At 40.5% G+C, this 12977-nt stretch overlaps 1 protein-coding gene across 3 annotated transcripts in view; it reads left to right on the top strand.

Moving 5' to 3' along the window:
* Positions 1-335: 335 nt before the first annotated feature.
* The window catches only part of Hmgcr (HMG coenzyme A reductase), a 29509-nt gene continuing 16867 nt past the window's right edge, over positions 336-12977 (top strand). The window contains exon 1 of one of the 3 annotated variants that reach the window (XM_065495884.1): positions 336-486. Coding sequence is in view for 2 of the 3 variants with exons in the window: in XM_065495883.1 (XP_065351955.1) it covers positions 11825-11888 (64 nt within the window). In the remaining variant the exon portion in view is untranslated. Of the gene's footprint in view, positions 487-11359; positions 11889-12977 lie in introns of those variants that run through there. The other 2 variants (XM_065495883.1, XM_065495882.1) reach the window with 2 other exon arrangements.

Genomic DNA, 12977 nt, shown 5'->3' with positions numbered 1-12977 from the left:
AATCGTAATTTTGCGGTCGTGATTCCTTTCAAAATTCTTTTCTTTCAACAAAACTGAAAAGAATGTGTTTGTGTCCCTTAAAAAAGTCAGTTTGGGACAAGGAAAATAACGTTATCTGATCAAACTGCAAGGTCAACCCTGCACAAAAAAATAATCCTTTATCTCGCGATCCCAACCAACAGTCAACAAAACACGGTCATTACGGTCAACCGCCGCTTCTGTTCAAATACACTTATCTCGCTTAGCATTTTTGTTACTGGCCGTCAGATGGCATACGTGTTCGTTTCGTAACAAAATTTGACTCATCTGCGGTGCGCTGCGTACTCGCTGCGGATTCGCTGCGAAATACCCCATAAACACAGGGAGAGAAAACACCTGATCGTCTAAGGGAGGCTGCTTCTTTTTCCGGATTTTCTCCACAGTCCCAAAATGCATTGAGCTCACCTCTTTGCAACCTCTGGGACTGGGAAGGCGAGTACAAACTGAGTGAGTACACCGGTCTTTTATGAAACCCTCTGCTTGGTGTTTTTGCGGAAGGGGATGATTGCCTAAGAAACGTGAATTTCCGCTTTGGTGGTGACCCAATTTTTGTCGTAATTTAATCGGACTTCCTCGAATTTTTCAAGCTGTCGCAATACCTAGGATATTGGTACAATTTTCCCCAGCTGATTGTGTTATTAATAGGTGAAATACGAATAACCGACTATTATTTTCACTTGCGCCATGATGACGAAAACAAAACATTTTAGTTTCACGTCTTGCAACTAACACTAACATAGATTAGAGTGGTTATTATGTAATAATTTTAAACCTCAACAAATTGCATCGCATGTCTCTTAACATACACAGAACTGTTCCTCATCAATTTGCAAAGAATTGTTTATGATTTTAAACGCCTGCCGCAACAAAATTGTTGATTGAGTTATGGTCGTCGTACACAACCAATCATCAAACATTAAACTACTAGCTAGCTGTTATTATTTATGGCATGATAATAAGAGGTGAAGGAAAATTTATCGGACATTTCACCTAGGCGAAGAACTTCGTTTGTTTCTTTTGTCAGAAAAGCAAGCCTTTTCCTTGGCCCTATTTTAGTGGAGCCAACAGAGACCCCTTAAAAAGTTGACTGACCCACTTTTCGGGGTGTGACCATCAAAAGTGAGCGAGGCCTTGACCATCAACCGACAACTGAATGGGCCGGCACGCAGACGAGGAGTGACTCGAGAGGCTGGCCGCGACGACGACGACGTCAGAGGAGACCAACTGGCCGACTGGCCGTCTCGTGCACTCAATGAATTCCACGCTGCCATCAATGGAAACACACCAGACTTGTCCATCCAGACAGGATGGACAACTTTGAATTCAGGCAAAGCTGCAAAACGAAATCGAAATTAATTAGTGGTTGTTGGAAATGATTAACTGCATTTATTAGCATGGGGAAATAATAAGATAATCCATTTATCCCCCTCTGTGGCACTTATCCTTCTTGTAAGAACTTCCAAGACCAAAATTTCATTCATCTTTTTTTAAAGAAATTAAAAAAATATATTGCTTCCAACATTAGAAAAATACTAAAACAGTATGCAAGTTTGCTATTTTATTTTAACTTAAGATTGAATTCTTCCTCAATGTGCAACAACGCAGATTGAAAGAAACGATTAACAAAATGCACCTATATGATATTTAAAAATTGAACACAATGTTTCCAGCTTGCTTTAAAACGAAGTTTCTGTAATCTGAATGAGGCTTTTCAGAAAGAGAGACAGAAACAAAAGCTATAACTGGTAAACGTTTGTTTAATTTGGTTCACACGAGAAGGAATAAAATCTGGTATCTGCATTATCATATTGTAGTAGTTACTCATTTTTTTCTGCTTTAAAACTGGTCAGGGATCTTCTATGATGCTGCAACGCTTGTAGAACATGCAAATATCTTATGTATATATGATTTACGTTGCTTTTAGAACATATACTGCTTTCATACTTGTTTTTTTTTCTTGCTAAATTGCCATTAAATTAGAATTTATGTCTAGCAGCTACTGCGCATAAATGAATACAAACAGAACAGAATGGAAAATTACAGATTGGTGTTGGAAAATGAATCACATCTTATTTAAAATCAAGGAAATTTGAAATTTTTTACATTTAAAAAGAATCTTGAATTCTACCGTTCAAAATTCATATAAAAATTAAGACTGTATTTGAGTTAAGTGTGGTATTCCTTGGATTTTAGTCGATTAAGATGGATTTACAGTGTTTTTTTATGGTTTTGGGAGTTTTAGACGGTCATAATTGAGTGTAGATTAAATGGCATGAGTCTAGGGTGTAGCATGCTGGGCACATCTCGGTTCTATTTAGATCACCGAAGTTAAGTAGCTGTATAGTGGTGACCGCCTGCATGCCGGCTGCATAGCTCTGGGCCGAATCGCTACATGCTGGTTCGCACCTTTCCAGCATGCGTGATTTGGCTTCACGGGACGAATGTCTAGCGTTTCAAAAAGTCCTCGGTGCGGAGGCAAGTGACCCTTCAGTGGGCTTGGTTCTGGTCTCTGTGCGGCCTGGTACGCCCATGTTGTCCGTTTGCGTTGTTATTTGGGACTCCGGTTTATCCCAGTCCTCGGACAGGGATAAACAGCAAAACAAAACAAATGCGTGGTCATTTGATAGCCTCGTAACGATTGGAAGCTCAGAAAAAAAGTCGACTGTCTTAATTTCACAGCCTTATATAAAAATATTTTTTGTTATTGAATAGTAAAAAACCTATCTGTAACCTTGACATTATAATTATCTAAAGTTTCATTTGACTGTCCAAAATCAATTTTACAGAATTTGATAAAAACAAATAATGTTAAAGTTGCATGATTTTTTTGCAGAGTTGAAAATTATCGTAGAGAACAAGTAAAAGCAATTCTCTGTTTATGAATTTTCAGTTTTATTTATTTTTTAAAAAAAGTCGCATAAATGGCACTCCGGATTTCTTTTTCCAATTTTTCTTGTTCAAGTTCCAAGTCTTCTCTGTGCGTACTTTAGCACTGGTTTGCCATTCATTTTTGAAAGATATAAACGATAAAAAGAAGTCTTCTTCGATCGTCCCACCATACAGGTTTGCAGTAAATCAGCCGCAAATGGAGCATAGCTTGTCCTTTTCCGCACTCCAAATCCACCGTTCGCATTTTCGTGCACGTCGAGCCGCAATTCGGGCACTTTCTTTCGCCAAAAGAAAGCAAGAAGCGCAGACAGATAGAAGGAAAGAGAATCTGGCTCTGTTCCTTCCGAGTGCGTGCGTTTTCACGCAGCATTACGTCTATATGTGCCGAGTCGATATTGCTCTTTAGCTCGCGAACGAACCGGCGAACTGCTAGCGGACCGGAATGTTTCGCTTGCCTCGTTCCGATAGTGCGCAGGCAGAGTGAGAAAACAAGGGGGCGAGAATTAATTTGATTCACTTGAGCCGGAGACAAATCAATTGGCAATTCATTCGCCATTGTCCTCGGCCCATATTTAACGGCCCTGGAGAACAATCAAATCGAGAGAGAGAGGAAGAAAGAATGAAAGAAAGAGCACTCGCCGTGATTATTCGCACTCCGAATAATTTTATGCAACCGCCGCCGCGTCAGAGAGAGGCAGACGTACTGTATATTATGCGCCCAGTTTTCCTGCTCGGCTTTGTTTCGCGGAATTATCGTCGGGGAAAATTAGCTCATTAACACAACATTTGCATTCACAGCGACAACGACCGCTAAATCGGCTCTTTCTCGAACACAACTGCTTGGCAATGCGAGATAAAGCAAAAGCCATAAAATAAAACGAACTTAGAATCACAATTGAACATAATAATTGTCAGCGGATTATCCTCCATGTTTCTCCATCCTGCATAATGAAGAAATAAAGTTTGAAATTTATGTGTACATCATGAACCTTGAGTCAGGTTTGAATTGAAGCTGTGAAAGTGAAAAGTGTTTAAACCTCAAGAAGAATGAAGAAAAAGGGATCTTTTGCCCCAGGACAGTTGACATTTTGGAAAAAGTTCTCGGCCAGCCACACTGATGAACTTGCAGCCACCTTGCAGTTGAATCAGTTCATCCTTCCCGAGCTAAAAATTTTGCTTGTGAGTTTGAAAAATACTTTTCTAAATAGATGAATGATTTTCACTAGTCTGGGCTCCCTTCGGCTTTGTCCTCCAGGGCAAGGTCTAAGTCACTTGTTTTCTTGAAATGTCGCCCTTTCTCATATGATTTCCTTTTTTTTCAGCAGCTATTTATCAAAATAAAAGTGCAAAAACATTTTATTTATTTATTTATTCTCACCCTTGGTCAAAATACATTCATGTTATTAAAAAGTCGACAGATTTATATAAAACGTGTGAGAAAAGGCATTTTTGTTTTTACAAAATAGTGTGCGAAAAGAAGAACAAAAATTATCTATTGTAATTGACTGTGATACATTAAGGTATTTATGACAAAGTTTGAGAATAAACATCCTTAAATAACCTATATTCTATTTTAGCGCGCTCTGCTCTGTTGTGCCGCCAACAACGAATCACGGTCAGGTTCAGGTACTACGCCCACCTCATGTGGTGATCGATGGTTGAGTTCACTAAAAATGTCTACCATGCAGAGCAGCACACACGTGATCCGGCTTCTGCAGTAAATCTCCGTGAATCTCAACCATCTCAGGGTAAGGAAGGACAAATTCAGTGAAATAGCAAACAATAAGTGTTAATGCATCATTCAATCCGATTAAACTGTCGCGAACTTCATAATTTATGTCGATTTTTTTAATAACTTTTAATGGCATGCTCTAACATGATTGTATTTGACAAAATGTGAGAAAAATAGAAAAAATTTGGAAACAACAATCCTGTATTAATATTAGAAACAAGTGTCTTGTTATTAATTGACTAATTCATATGATATGCAGAACAATTTTTCTCTGCTATGAGAATTGTGCTCTTCTGTAAGAAAATATGAGAGACGAGTACTGATTGATATGAGACCCAACCATAAGAATTTTATTGGTAGGGCATCAGGATTGTCAGCAGTAACTTATCTCTATTTTCCTTCTTATTCTGCATCTGTTGTTCTATATATATAACAATAAAAAAGATTTAACACAAATCTGCAAACTTTATTGCTTCGACCCAGAAAAACTGCTCGTCCCTTGATTCCGCAAAATAAAATAGTATCCGAGGTATTAGAGAATAGTTATATAGTTACATAAAAGAATCCTGAGGCAATTCTTTTTGGGGGGAAATGCACCTACAATCGTTTAAAAAAAAAAACGATGAACAGCCTATTCTTCAATGATATTTTTTTTCTGGGGGAAAACTCAACCTAAGCATTTTAACTGGCTGTATCATCGCTGTTAAAAGTAGAAAATCGTAGCGTCTCTCCGCAACGTGCGGATGACACCTAACAAGAAAATTTCTTTATAATGAATGATGCCGACTCCTCTATGAGACACAATAGCCATTCGTTATTATGCAAAACAAAGTATGCGGGATGCAAATTGGCTCGTTACAAGAGAAAAATGGACTCGTAATATAATGGCAGTGGTCTTTAAACTCCATCTCGTTGGTCTGTGTTTTTCGACCTTGGTGATAAATTGGACCGGCAGAGATGTAATTATTTTTGCGCGGTGCACGCAGCCTCTCGCGTCAGATAAGAGCAACAATTTATCATCAGCGCGCGGCGTCGCGACGCGGGCTAAAGCGAATGCGCTCGTTACAGTCGAAGATTGCGTTTGCGAAAAGCCGCCTTGAGAGTTACAAAGTTTGCCCAACAACGCCCATCCCCGTTTTCAATTTCGACACTTTCGACTGGTCTCAAGGCAGAGTTCGGCAATAATTCTGTAAATTTGTTAATGGACCGCTTCGCAGAACAGTCTCTTCTTGTGAATGGGAAGGTTTCTGTACCATGTGTGTCCGGCGCACGTGTGCGTGGCCCATTCACGCGACTGCCGAGAAAATCAAACCTGCGAGTAAAACGAAACCTTGGGTGTATATCTTGAAGAACGGGTTTTTTTGATTGTATACAATGCCCAATTGCGTGACGCTTTGGTAATCGATGTTTGCGAAATTGGCCAACTTTGAGATAATTTGCGCATTGAGAAATCAAGAAATAGATATATGCTAACTGTTCCGCGTTCAGAGTTCATGTTTTTGTCCTAAAAGCGGCTGTTTATATATGTTTAGAAACCTAGCTTCGCGTGGCTAATTGATAGATGGCACTAAAATGCTTTCTCCCAAGTGTGTGCGGAATCAAATTATTATAATCTGCGGCGAAATCCGAAAAAGATTAATCCGCCTGCAGATTTGCAAATTGCGCGCGGCACCGAAACACAAAAACGCTCGTGTCCCAATATTTGATGTCTATAAAATAGAAATTAGACTCGTAGATTTTTGAGGGCACGCCACCCAAAGTGTTCCTCTCTGCAAGCCGACGCGCGGCTGCTCTCTATGGTAATGACGGCACCACGTGGACGTGGCGGTGACTTTCACTTTCAAGCTTTCTCTCGGAAAACGCCGCCCGCTGGACCAACGAACAACGCGACAGGCATCCGCGCGGCCGAGGCACGCATCCGGCGTCCGAAATTTGCTCGCGGAATTGTCCGAGGCCGTGGCCGCACGTGACCGCCCGGTCTGGGCTCGCCTCTGTTTGTTTAGTCCGCCCGCTGCTGCCTTTTCGAGGATCAGTGTCATTGCTGAATTTATTAGCGCGTTTATTTTTAATGGTGGTAATTGCACAATTCAAGCCGCTTGTTTTTCTGCACGCTGCAAAGGTGATGACGTGCCAAAGGGCCCGTCGCCCATTCAGCTACATGCTTTTAACTTTTTAGTAAGTTTTATTCGATAATTATTCTTTTTAAGAAATGTAGCTTACCAAATAAGCCAATTCAAACTGTTCGTTTTGTTCAAATAATTTATATTTTCTTTTCTATTTCTGTTGTTGTTGATCCGTTGAACAATAAAGAAACTAGTAGAAGGATTTTGCTCAATAAATATGTCATAAATTAGCACATTCCAGTTGTTTTTAGATCCAAAGAAATGAGGTCATTCTTCCAATTCACAGCTGCGTTTACTGCTTCGCTAACTTCAATTAGCGAGTCCCTTGCTTGGTTTTTTTCTCGCGCAATTCAGCAAGTCTGCAGTGCCGGAGGAAATTGCTGTTTGCATTTACAATAAAATCAGTTTTATGCTCGCTCACGCCTGCTCGCTGGGCCGTTAAACTGGACCAAAAACAAGACGCGCGCGGTGGCACGATTTCGGCGAGAAGAAATCGCAATTGCAGTTCCGACACTCGTGTGCCAGCTGATGAGTGACGAATCTGTTCAAATTTTGCGGCGTCATAGCGCTTAGAGAGAAAGCAAATTTCTTTTGCCAATTTGCCAGAGTGGCTGGGAAAATCGCATTGGATAATACGCGTCCGCTCGCGCGACTATTGAGCAAGATCATGGCCGTTGCATACCTGTGAGTTTGTGCCATCCTCCACGCACAGCATAATCTTCGAACACACAGTCATTAAGCCCGCAACTTTCATGTCTAACCCTTGCCTGCGCCTCCGTCGCACGCATGCAAAGTGGCTAGTTTCCTAACGAAATGTTTGCATATTTCGCTGCCCACTTCTCGAGGAACAAGTTGAAATTCCTAGGCACGGAAACATTTTCATCTGGCCTAGATAGAAGGCGTCGCTCTTTAACGATTTTGTTCCTTCCCTCATTTGCAAATGGAATCGCAGCGGGGCACATTGCATTTTTCCGCGAGACAAATCGACTCAGCGCGCGAGGTGGAAAAAACTGGTATATATGTTTGTGTATTTATAGCTCGGCGTGTCGTGGAGTTATTTTGCGTGAAATTGCACGCTCTCTTTCAAATGTATTAATGAGCGTTGGCCTTGCATGTTGCGGCTTAGTTGCAAAGGCACGAGACTTAAAAATTCAGTTGCGTAATACATGCGCGAATCTATGACCCCGAGCAAATTGAATTAAAACTTTGTGGCTTTGTAAACTCGAGCCATAGGTGCATTCAAGGAAATCTACGATTGTATATTTGTGAATGGTAGCAGACGCTCGAAAGGTTGTGCTAGTCACTCAGCAGGAATAAATATTGAGGTGCCATACATTGTCCTAAAATTATCTAATAAAGACTCTGCGTATTTTTTAAATCGTTTTATTTGGGAGTATAAACATTAAAAAGATAAGAACGTTTTTTTTTATTTAACAGGAATAAGAATCTTCAGCAAGTTATGCCACGTGCTGCTCTGCATCTTAGATTTTAATGCAGTGTTTATTTTGAAACGTATGCAAAATTATACAAGTTTAATTCAAGGAATGGAGGAATTTTTATGATTCTGTTTTCCATTTTTTTCTGTTGCATTTCTTATCCTTTTGTCCATGTGCGATGCTCTCGTTGCTCGGCTCTTGTTTCCCAGCTCTGCGTGGACCGTTCAAATGTTTCTGGCGCCGCGCTCTATACTAATAAACAACCCTTGTTGGACTTAAATTAAATCATCATAGGAAGTTGAAGAGATTTATTTAAGCTTTGCTTCAAATACTTTCACAAAAAAAGATGTCTATCAAAACAAAGGTTATCCAACACACGTGGTACGTGTATCCATCACTGAAATAAACCCTCTGCTTTAACTTTTTACCAGCTATTACTTCCAACTTTGCAGACTACTTCTGACTAACTAAATATTATGGCTACATCCCCCTTCCACAGATCAATTTGACAGCCACATGCATGATCATGTGGCCAACTTGGTTGTATAACGCAATATACTTAAGAACTTTTTTCATTAGGCTTTTGAATATTTTACGTTAAGACATTATCAGGGCACCCTAAATATTGCATAATTTTTTCGTGCATTTTTGGTGTCGCGAGACTACTCGTTTCACGTGAATGAAATTTTGAAATCCACACAAGATCAGAGCGATTAGTTAAAGTTTCTCAAACAAAGAGCTTTCTCCGCGACGAGCTGTTCGTCGGCCGGCTGGGTCGATAATTGTGTTTGAAATAATATACGCGGAAACCACCGTAATGTGCGATGGTGTTGATGTTGACATAACCATCACGCACCGAGAGGTATTTTTTGGCGCGCTGACGCCATCGATCGTGTTAATTTCCATTTGAACAAAAGAGGCAGATGAATGTGCGAATGGACTTGCGTCAATTGTGGGCAAATACTGTCAGAGGAAAGGACCACCCAAAATGTAGAATACAGGCGCACGCTAAACAGGAAAATTCATTTGTTTGAAGTGGTTTTTGGAAAAAAGAGCAGTTTGAATCTGTGCTTTTGATGTCGGCAGCGCAAATACTTTTTTTATCGAGGTGCTTCACGGCGCTTTAGTTTCCCTTGCGTAATCCTTGACCGCAAACTGAACGTGGTTTAGTGAAATGGATAAAGTTTTTAAATTTGTTTCTCCTCGTGCTGTCTCGTTCAGATTTGTAAATTACATTTCTGCGTTGAAAGAAAGTTCAATAATTCATTCTTTTAAGAAATAACTTAAAAACTGTTGCCGATCCAACTCAATATCTATGTTGTGTCATTTTTGTCAACCAGAAATTTTCTAATATTTTCGTAGTGGCTCCTTTAGTCAGATTTTGCAAATCCCGGATGTACGGATCGTGTTCACGTTCAAATTCGCACACGTGCGGCGCGGCAGGTGAGCACTTTAAAACATCAAAATCCAAATGGGTCGTTTGTCAACCGAGATCCTGCCTGACTGGTTATTTACGTCTGAAAATCCTCGAAAAATCTTCCGATTTGCGGCACATTCGCTGATTTCCACGCCTAACAGCTTGGCAGTGAAAAGAAAAGGTGGGTCACGTGTCAGGCTCGTGATTTTGTGCTGGATTAACATACGTTTTTCTTATGCAACCGTTGGGAAACAAACCGCCCGAGCCGCTGCGACCCGAAGCAGAGAGATTTCGCATGAATTATGCCTCGCAACTCTCGATTTCGGATAAATTATGGTCTGTCCCAATGAACTCGTTTCCGCGATGCCGCGTGCGCTCAAGAGGCTCCGAATGCTGGATTTAAAGAGCTCGAGTTAAACGACTTCAGCTGCTATAAAAAGAGAGAGAGAGAAAAAAATTCGGGTATTTTGGCGGCGGTGCGTGGAATCCGATCGATTTTAACATATTCATGAATCGGCGCCGAGTAGGCAGGCACAATTCGCCCGGCGGTTCGTCTGACTTATCTTGCTGACACGGCAGAATATCTCATTCCGAGACGTGTTTACTCATAACGATAGCGTCAAATGGATTTTCAAAGTGCCTCTTTTCTGCCACTCTTGCCTTAAACAGTTTGGCATTTTTACTGATGAGAGGAAATTGGATTTCCTTTACTAGTTTCCGAGGTGATTTACATTTTGCACAGGTTGTTTGGTGGCATGAATGAATTAACAGCGGCATTTTATGCAAGGAAGGATTTGTTGTAATCTCCTCCTATAGAGATTGCTTATCAGTGGTTAAGAGTCAATCGATCCCTCGATGCAGCTAATTTTAAAAGTGATTCATTCCTACAAGTAGTGAAATTGAATTATTTATCATTTTCTCTCATTAGGGTCTTTAGAAAAATGTTTATATGTGAACTAAGAAAAAATCTAGCTCGCTATTGTTGGAACGAGGGATAATTCTTATTAAAAGCGAATTTAAAATTATCTTATGGTAAACTATAAAACTATCAAAATATTATTATGAAATCTCATTTGCTTTCTAAAGCTTAAACAAACCCAAGCAAAAAGACTTCAGAGAAAATTTTGATTTTTTTTTGTTCGTGATATCAATTACATATAATCCACTGATCGGCTTGTCTCAACAATCAAGATTTCAACTTGGCAGAACAAAGTCCATTTCGTTGCATTTCGTCTCTTTACCCAAAGCTCCATAATTCGCTGAATTTGTCTAAGCAAAAAATTCAAACTCCAACTATTACTTAGAATCTCAAGCCTTTCTTTGCAAGAAATATAAATTTTACAATAGTACGTGCCTTTAAAATGACACTTCCTTTCGAATCATGTAACTATGATTTTAAGTGTCGTTTTTGCTACTTCAAAATCGATGAAAATTGCACAAAAATTGTTATTTTTAATGATGAAATATTTATTAAGCATCAAATGTGTACAACAGACAAGACATTATTGAATATATTATCCTTGAATATGTAACACAAGCTTTTATAGACGTCGGAGACATCGATTAATAAAAAACACCAAAATGTAATTATTTTATTTACATAGTTGGCTATTTGCAACGAAAAAGTTTTAAATTTTTTCGCCAAACTGAAATTCCTAAGTCTAGCAGTAAGGGCTAAAAATTTCATCACTCGTATGATAACGTAATCGGATTGAAAAAGCCTGCAAGCGTCATTATCGGTCGACAGGAAAAGTAGTGCGGTTAATTAGTTGCACAGAGTGATTACAATGCATAGCCGGGTGCCCCCTTTGCCCAAAGAGTCGCGGCTGACCGCGCTTTCTTTCTCCTTTCGTCCCGAGGTGTCCGATCAGCTGTCGTGTCGGACGCGGAACGCAATGTTAAATCAAAGAGCGCGAGAAGCACGAAGTGTGCCGTGCCGCCGGTCAAAGCGCCGTCGCGGCCGCTTATCCCCTACTATTGCGCGAGTGAGCTGGGTTTGTTTCTTTCACCAAGCGCGCGGGAGCATCTCAGTTTCGTGAGATCTGTTGTGCGCACCAAGCCAAGCAAGTTCGGGTCCGCTCCATGCCGACTCCGCCGAGCTGACAGTGCTTTAATCTTGACCCGCCGCCGCCTCCGACCGCCCCCAGTTGCCCCCGTGACTCTCTGCTTTCCCGACGCCCGCTCCCCCATGTCGGTGCAGCAGCAGCAACAACCACCAGCTCCGGCGGCCACGGTGCACAAACCCCCGCAAGGTAACGTGCCCGATTTTCTTGCAATTTTCGAGTTGAAAACGAGGCGTTAGGAATTAGAAATTGTTGTCACTTTCTCTTGGAACGCGCACCCGAGGCTTTTATTCGTACAAATAGAGATTGAAGGCTCGGTCTCTGATTCGAAGAGAATAAATTATTTTAATTCTACTGCTCGCAAACTGAATCACGTGTGTAGTGGGTTTTGTCCTCTCAAAATCTTAATCGTTTGCCATGAAAAACAGATCGTTTGAGGTTTGATTAACCAATGAATCAAATTTTTTATTTGATTCGCAAATTGCTGTTTTTATTGCCCAGCATCAACTGACAGCGGACCCTTAGAGATAAAATTAAATGACAGAAATGACCTTTTCACGCCTCTATATCTGCCAATTCATTTCGCTTTTTTTCATTCACGACCTTCTGAAGAAAAAAATAAATAAATTTAATTAGTTCAACCAGCCCAACTTGACGATGTTCCTTAAAAAAAATTCACGTTGTCCCTGCGAAAAAGCAAACTGCCTTGAGGAGGGTCGCTATAAATCACATCTTTGGCGACAAACTACAGAGAGTAAAGGCGGTCTTGCGTTGTAAAACGTAATTGGCACTCTATATCGATCGATTTCGAATTTTCCTCTCAGTTAGCCATTCAAAAGAGCGGCGTAAAACTGCGAGTGCAGCAAGAGTAGCGTGGTTATGTTTTACACTCTTTCCACTGCTTGCGTTTGTGAAATCGGAGAAATTTGTGAAAAAGCTCACGAGCGTGCTCATTGTGTTTGCAAACGTAAATTTCCCTCCTTTTCCACTCCGTTCAGTTCCGTTTCCTGCACTAGAAAGAAATCATAAATTCGAGGGAACCAGGCCGAAACGTCGAAATTTTGACCCAGTTTTAACATTGACCTTGCAGAGACACGGGTGCTGGCAGGTAAATTTTGTTTGTTTTCCATAGGAGACAAAATACAAATTGATTTGAAATATGTAACGCATGGCGTTTTCGCGCACTTAAAATTCATGAAGCGTTTGACAAGATGAAGCTGTGTTTGTTTGTTTCCGATTAAAAACAAGCATGACTTTAATTTCACAGTCGCAACACAA

The sequence above is a fragment of the Cloeon dipterum genome, chromosome X (assembly GCF_949628265.1).
Source record: "Cloeon dipterum chromosome X, ieCloDipt1.1, whole genome shotgun sequence".
NCBI lineage: Eukaryota > Metazoa > Arthropoda > Insecta > Ephemeroptera > Baetidae > Cloeon > Cloeon dipterum.
The sequence above is the reverse complement of the archived record's forward strand: the minus strand, read 5'-3'. Positions and strand labels throughout refer to the sequence as shown.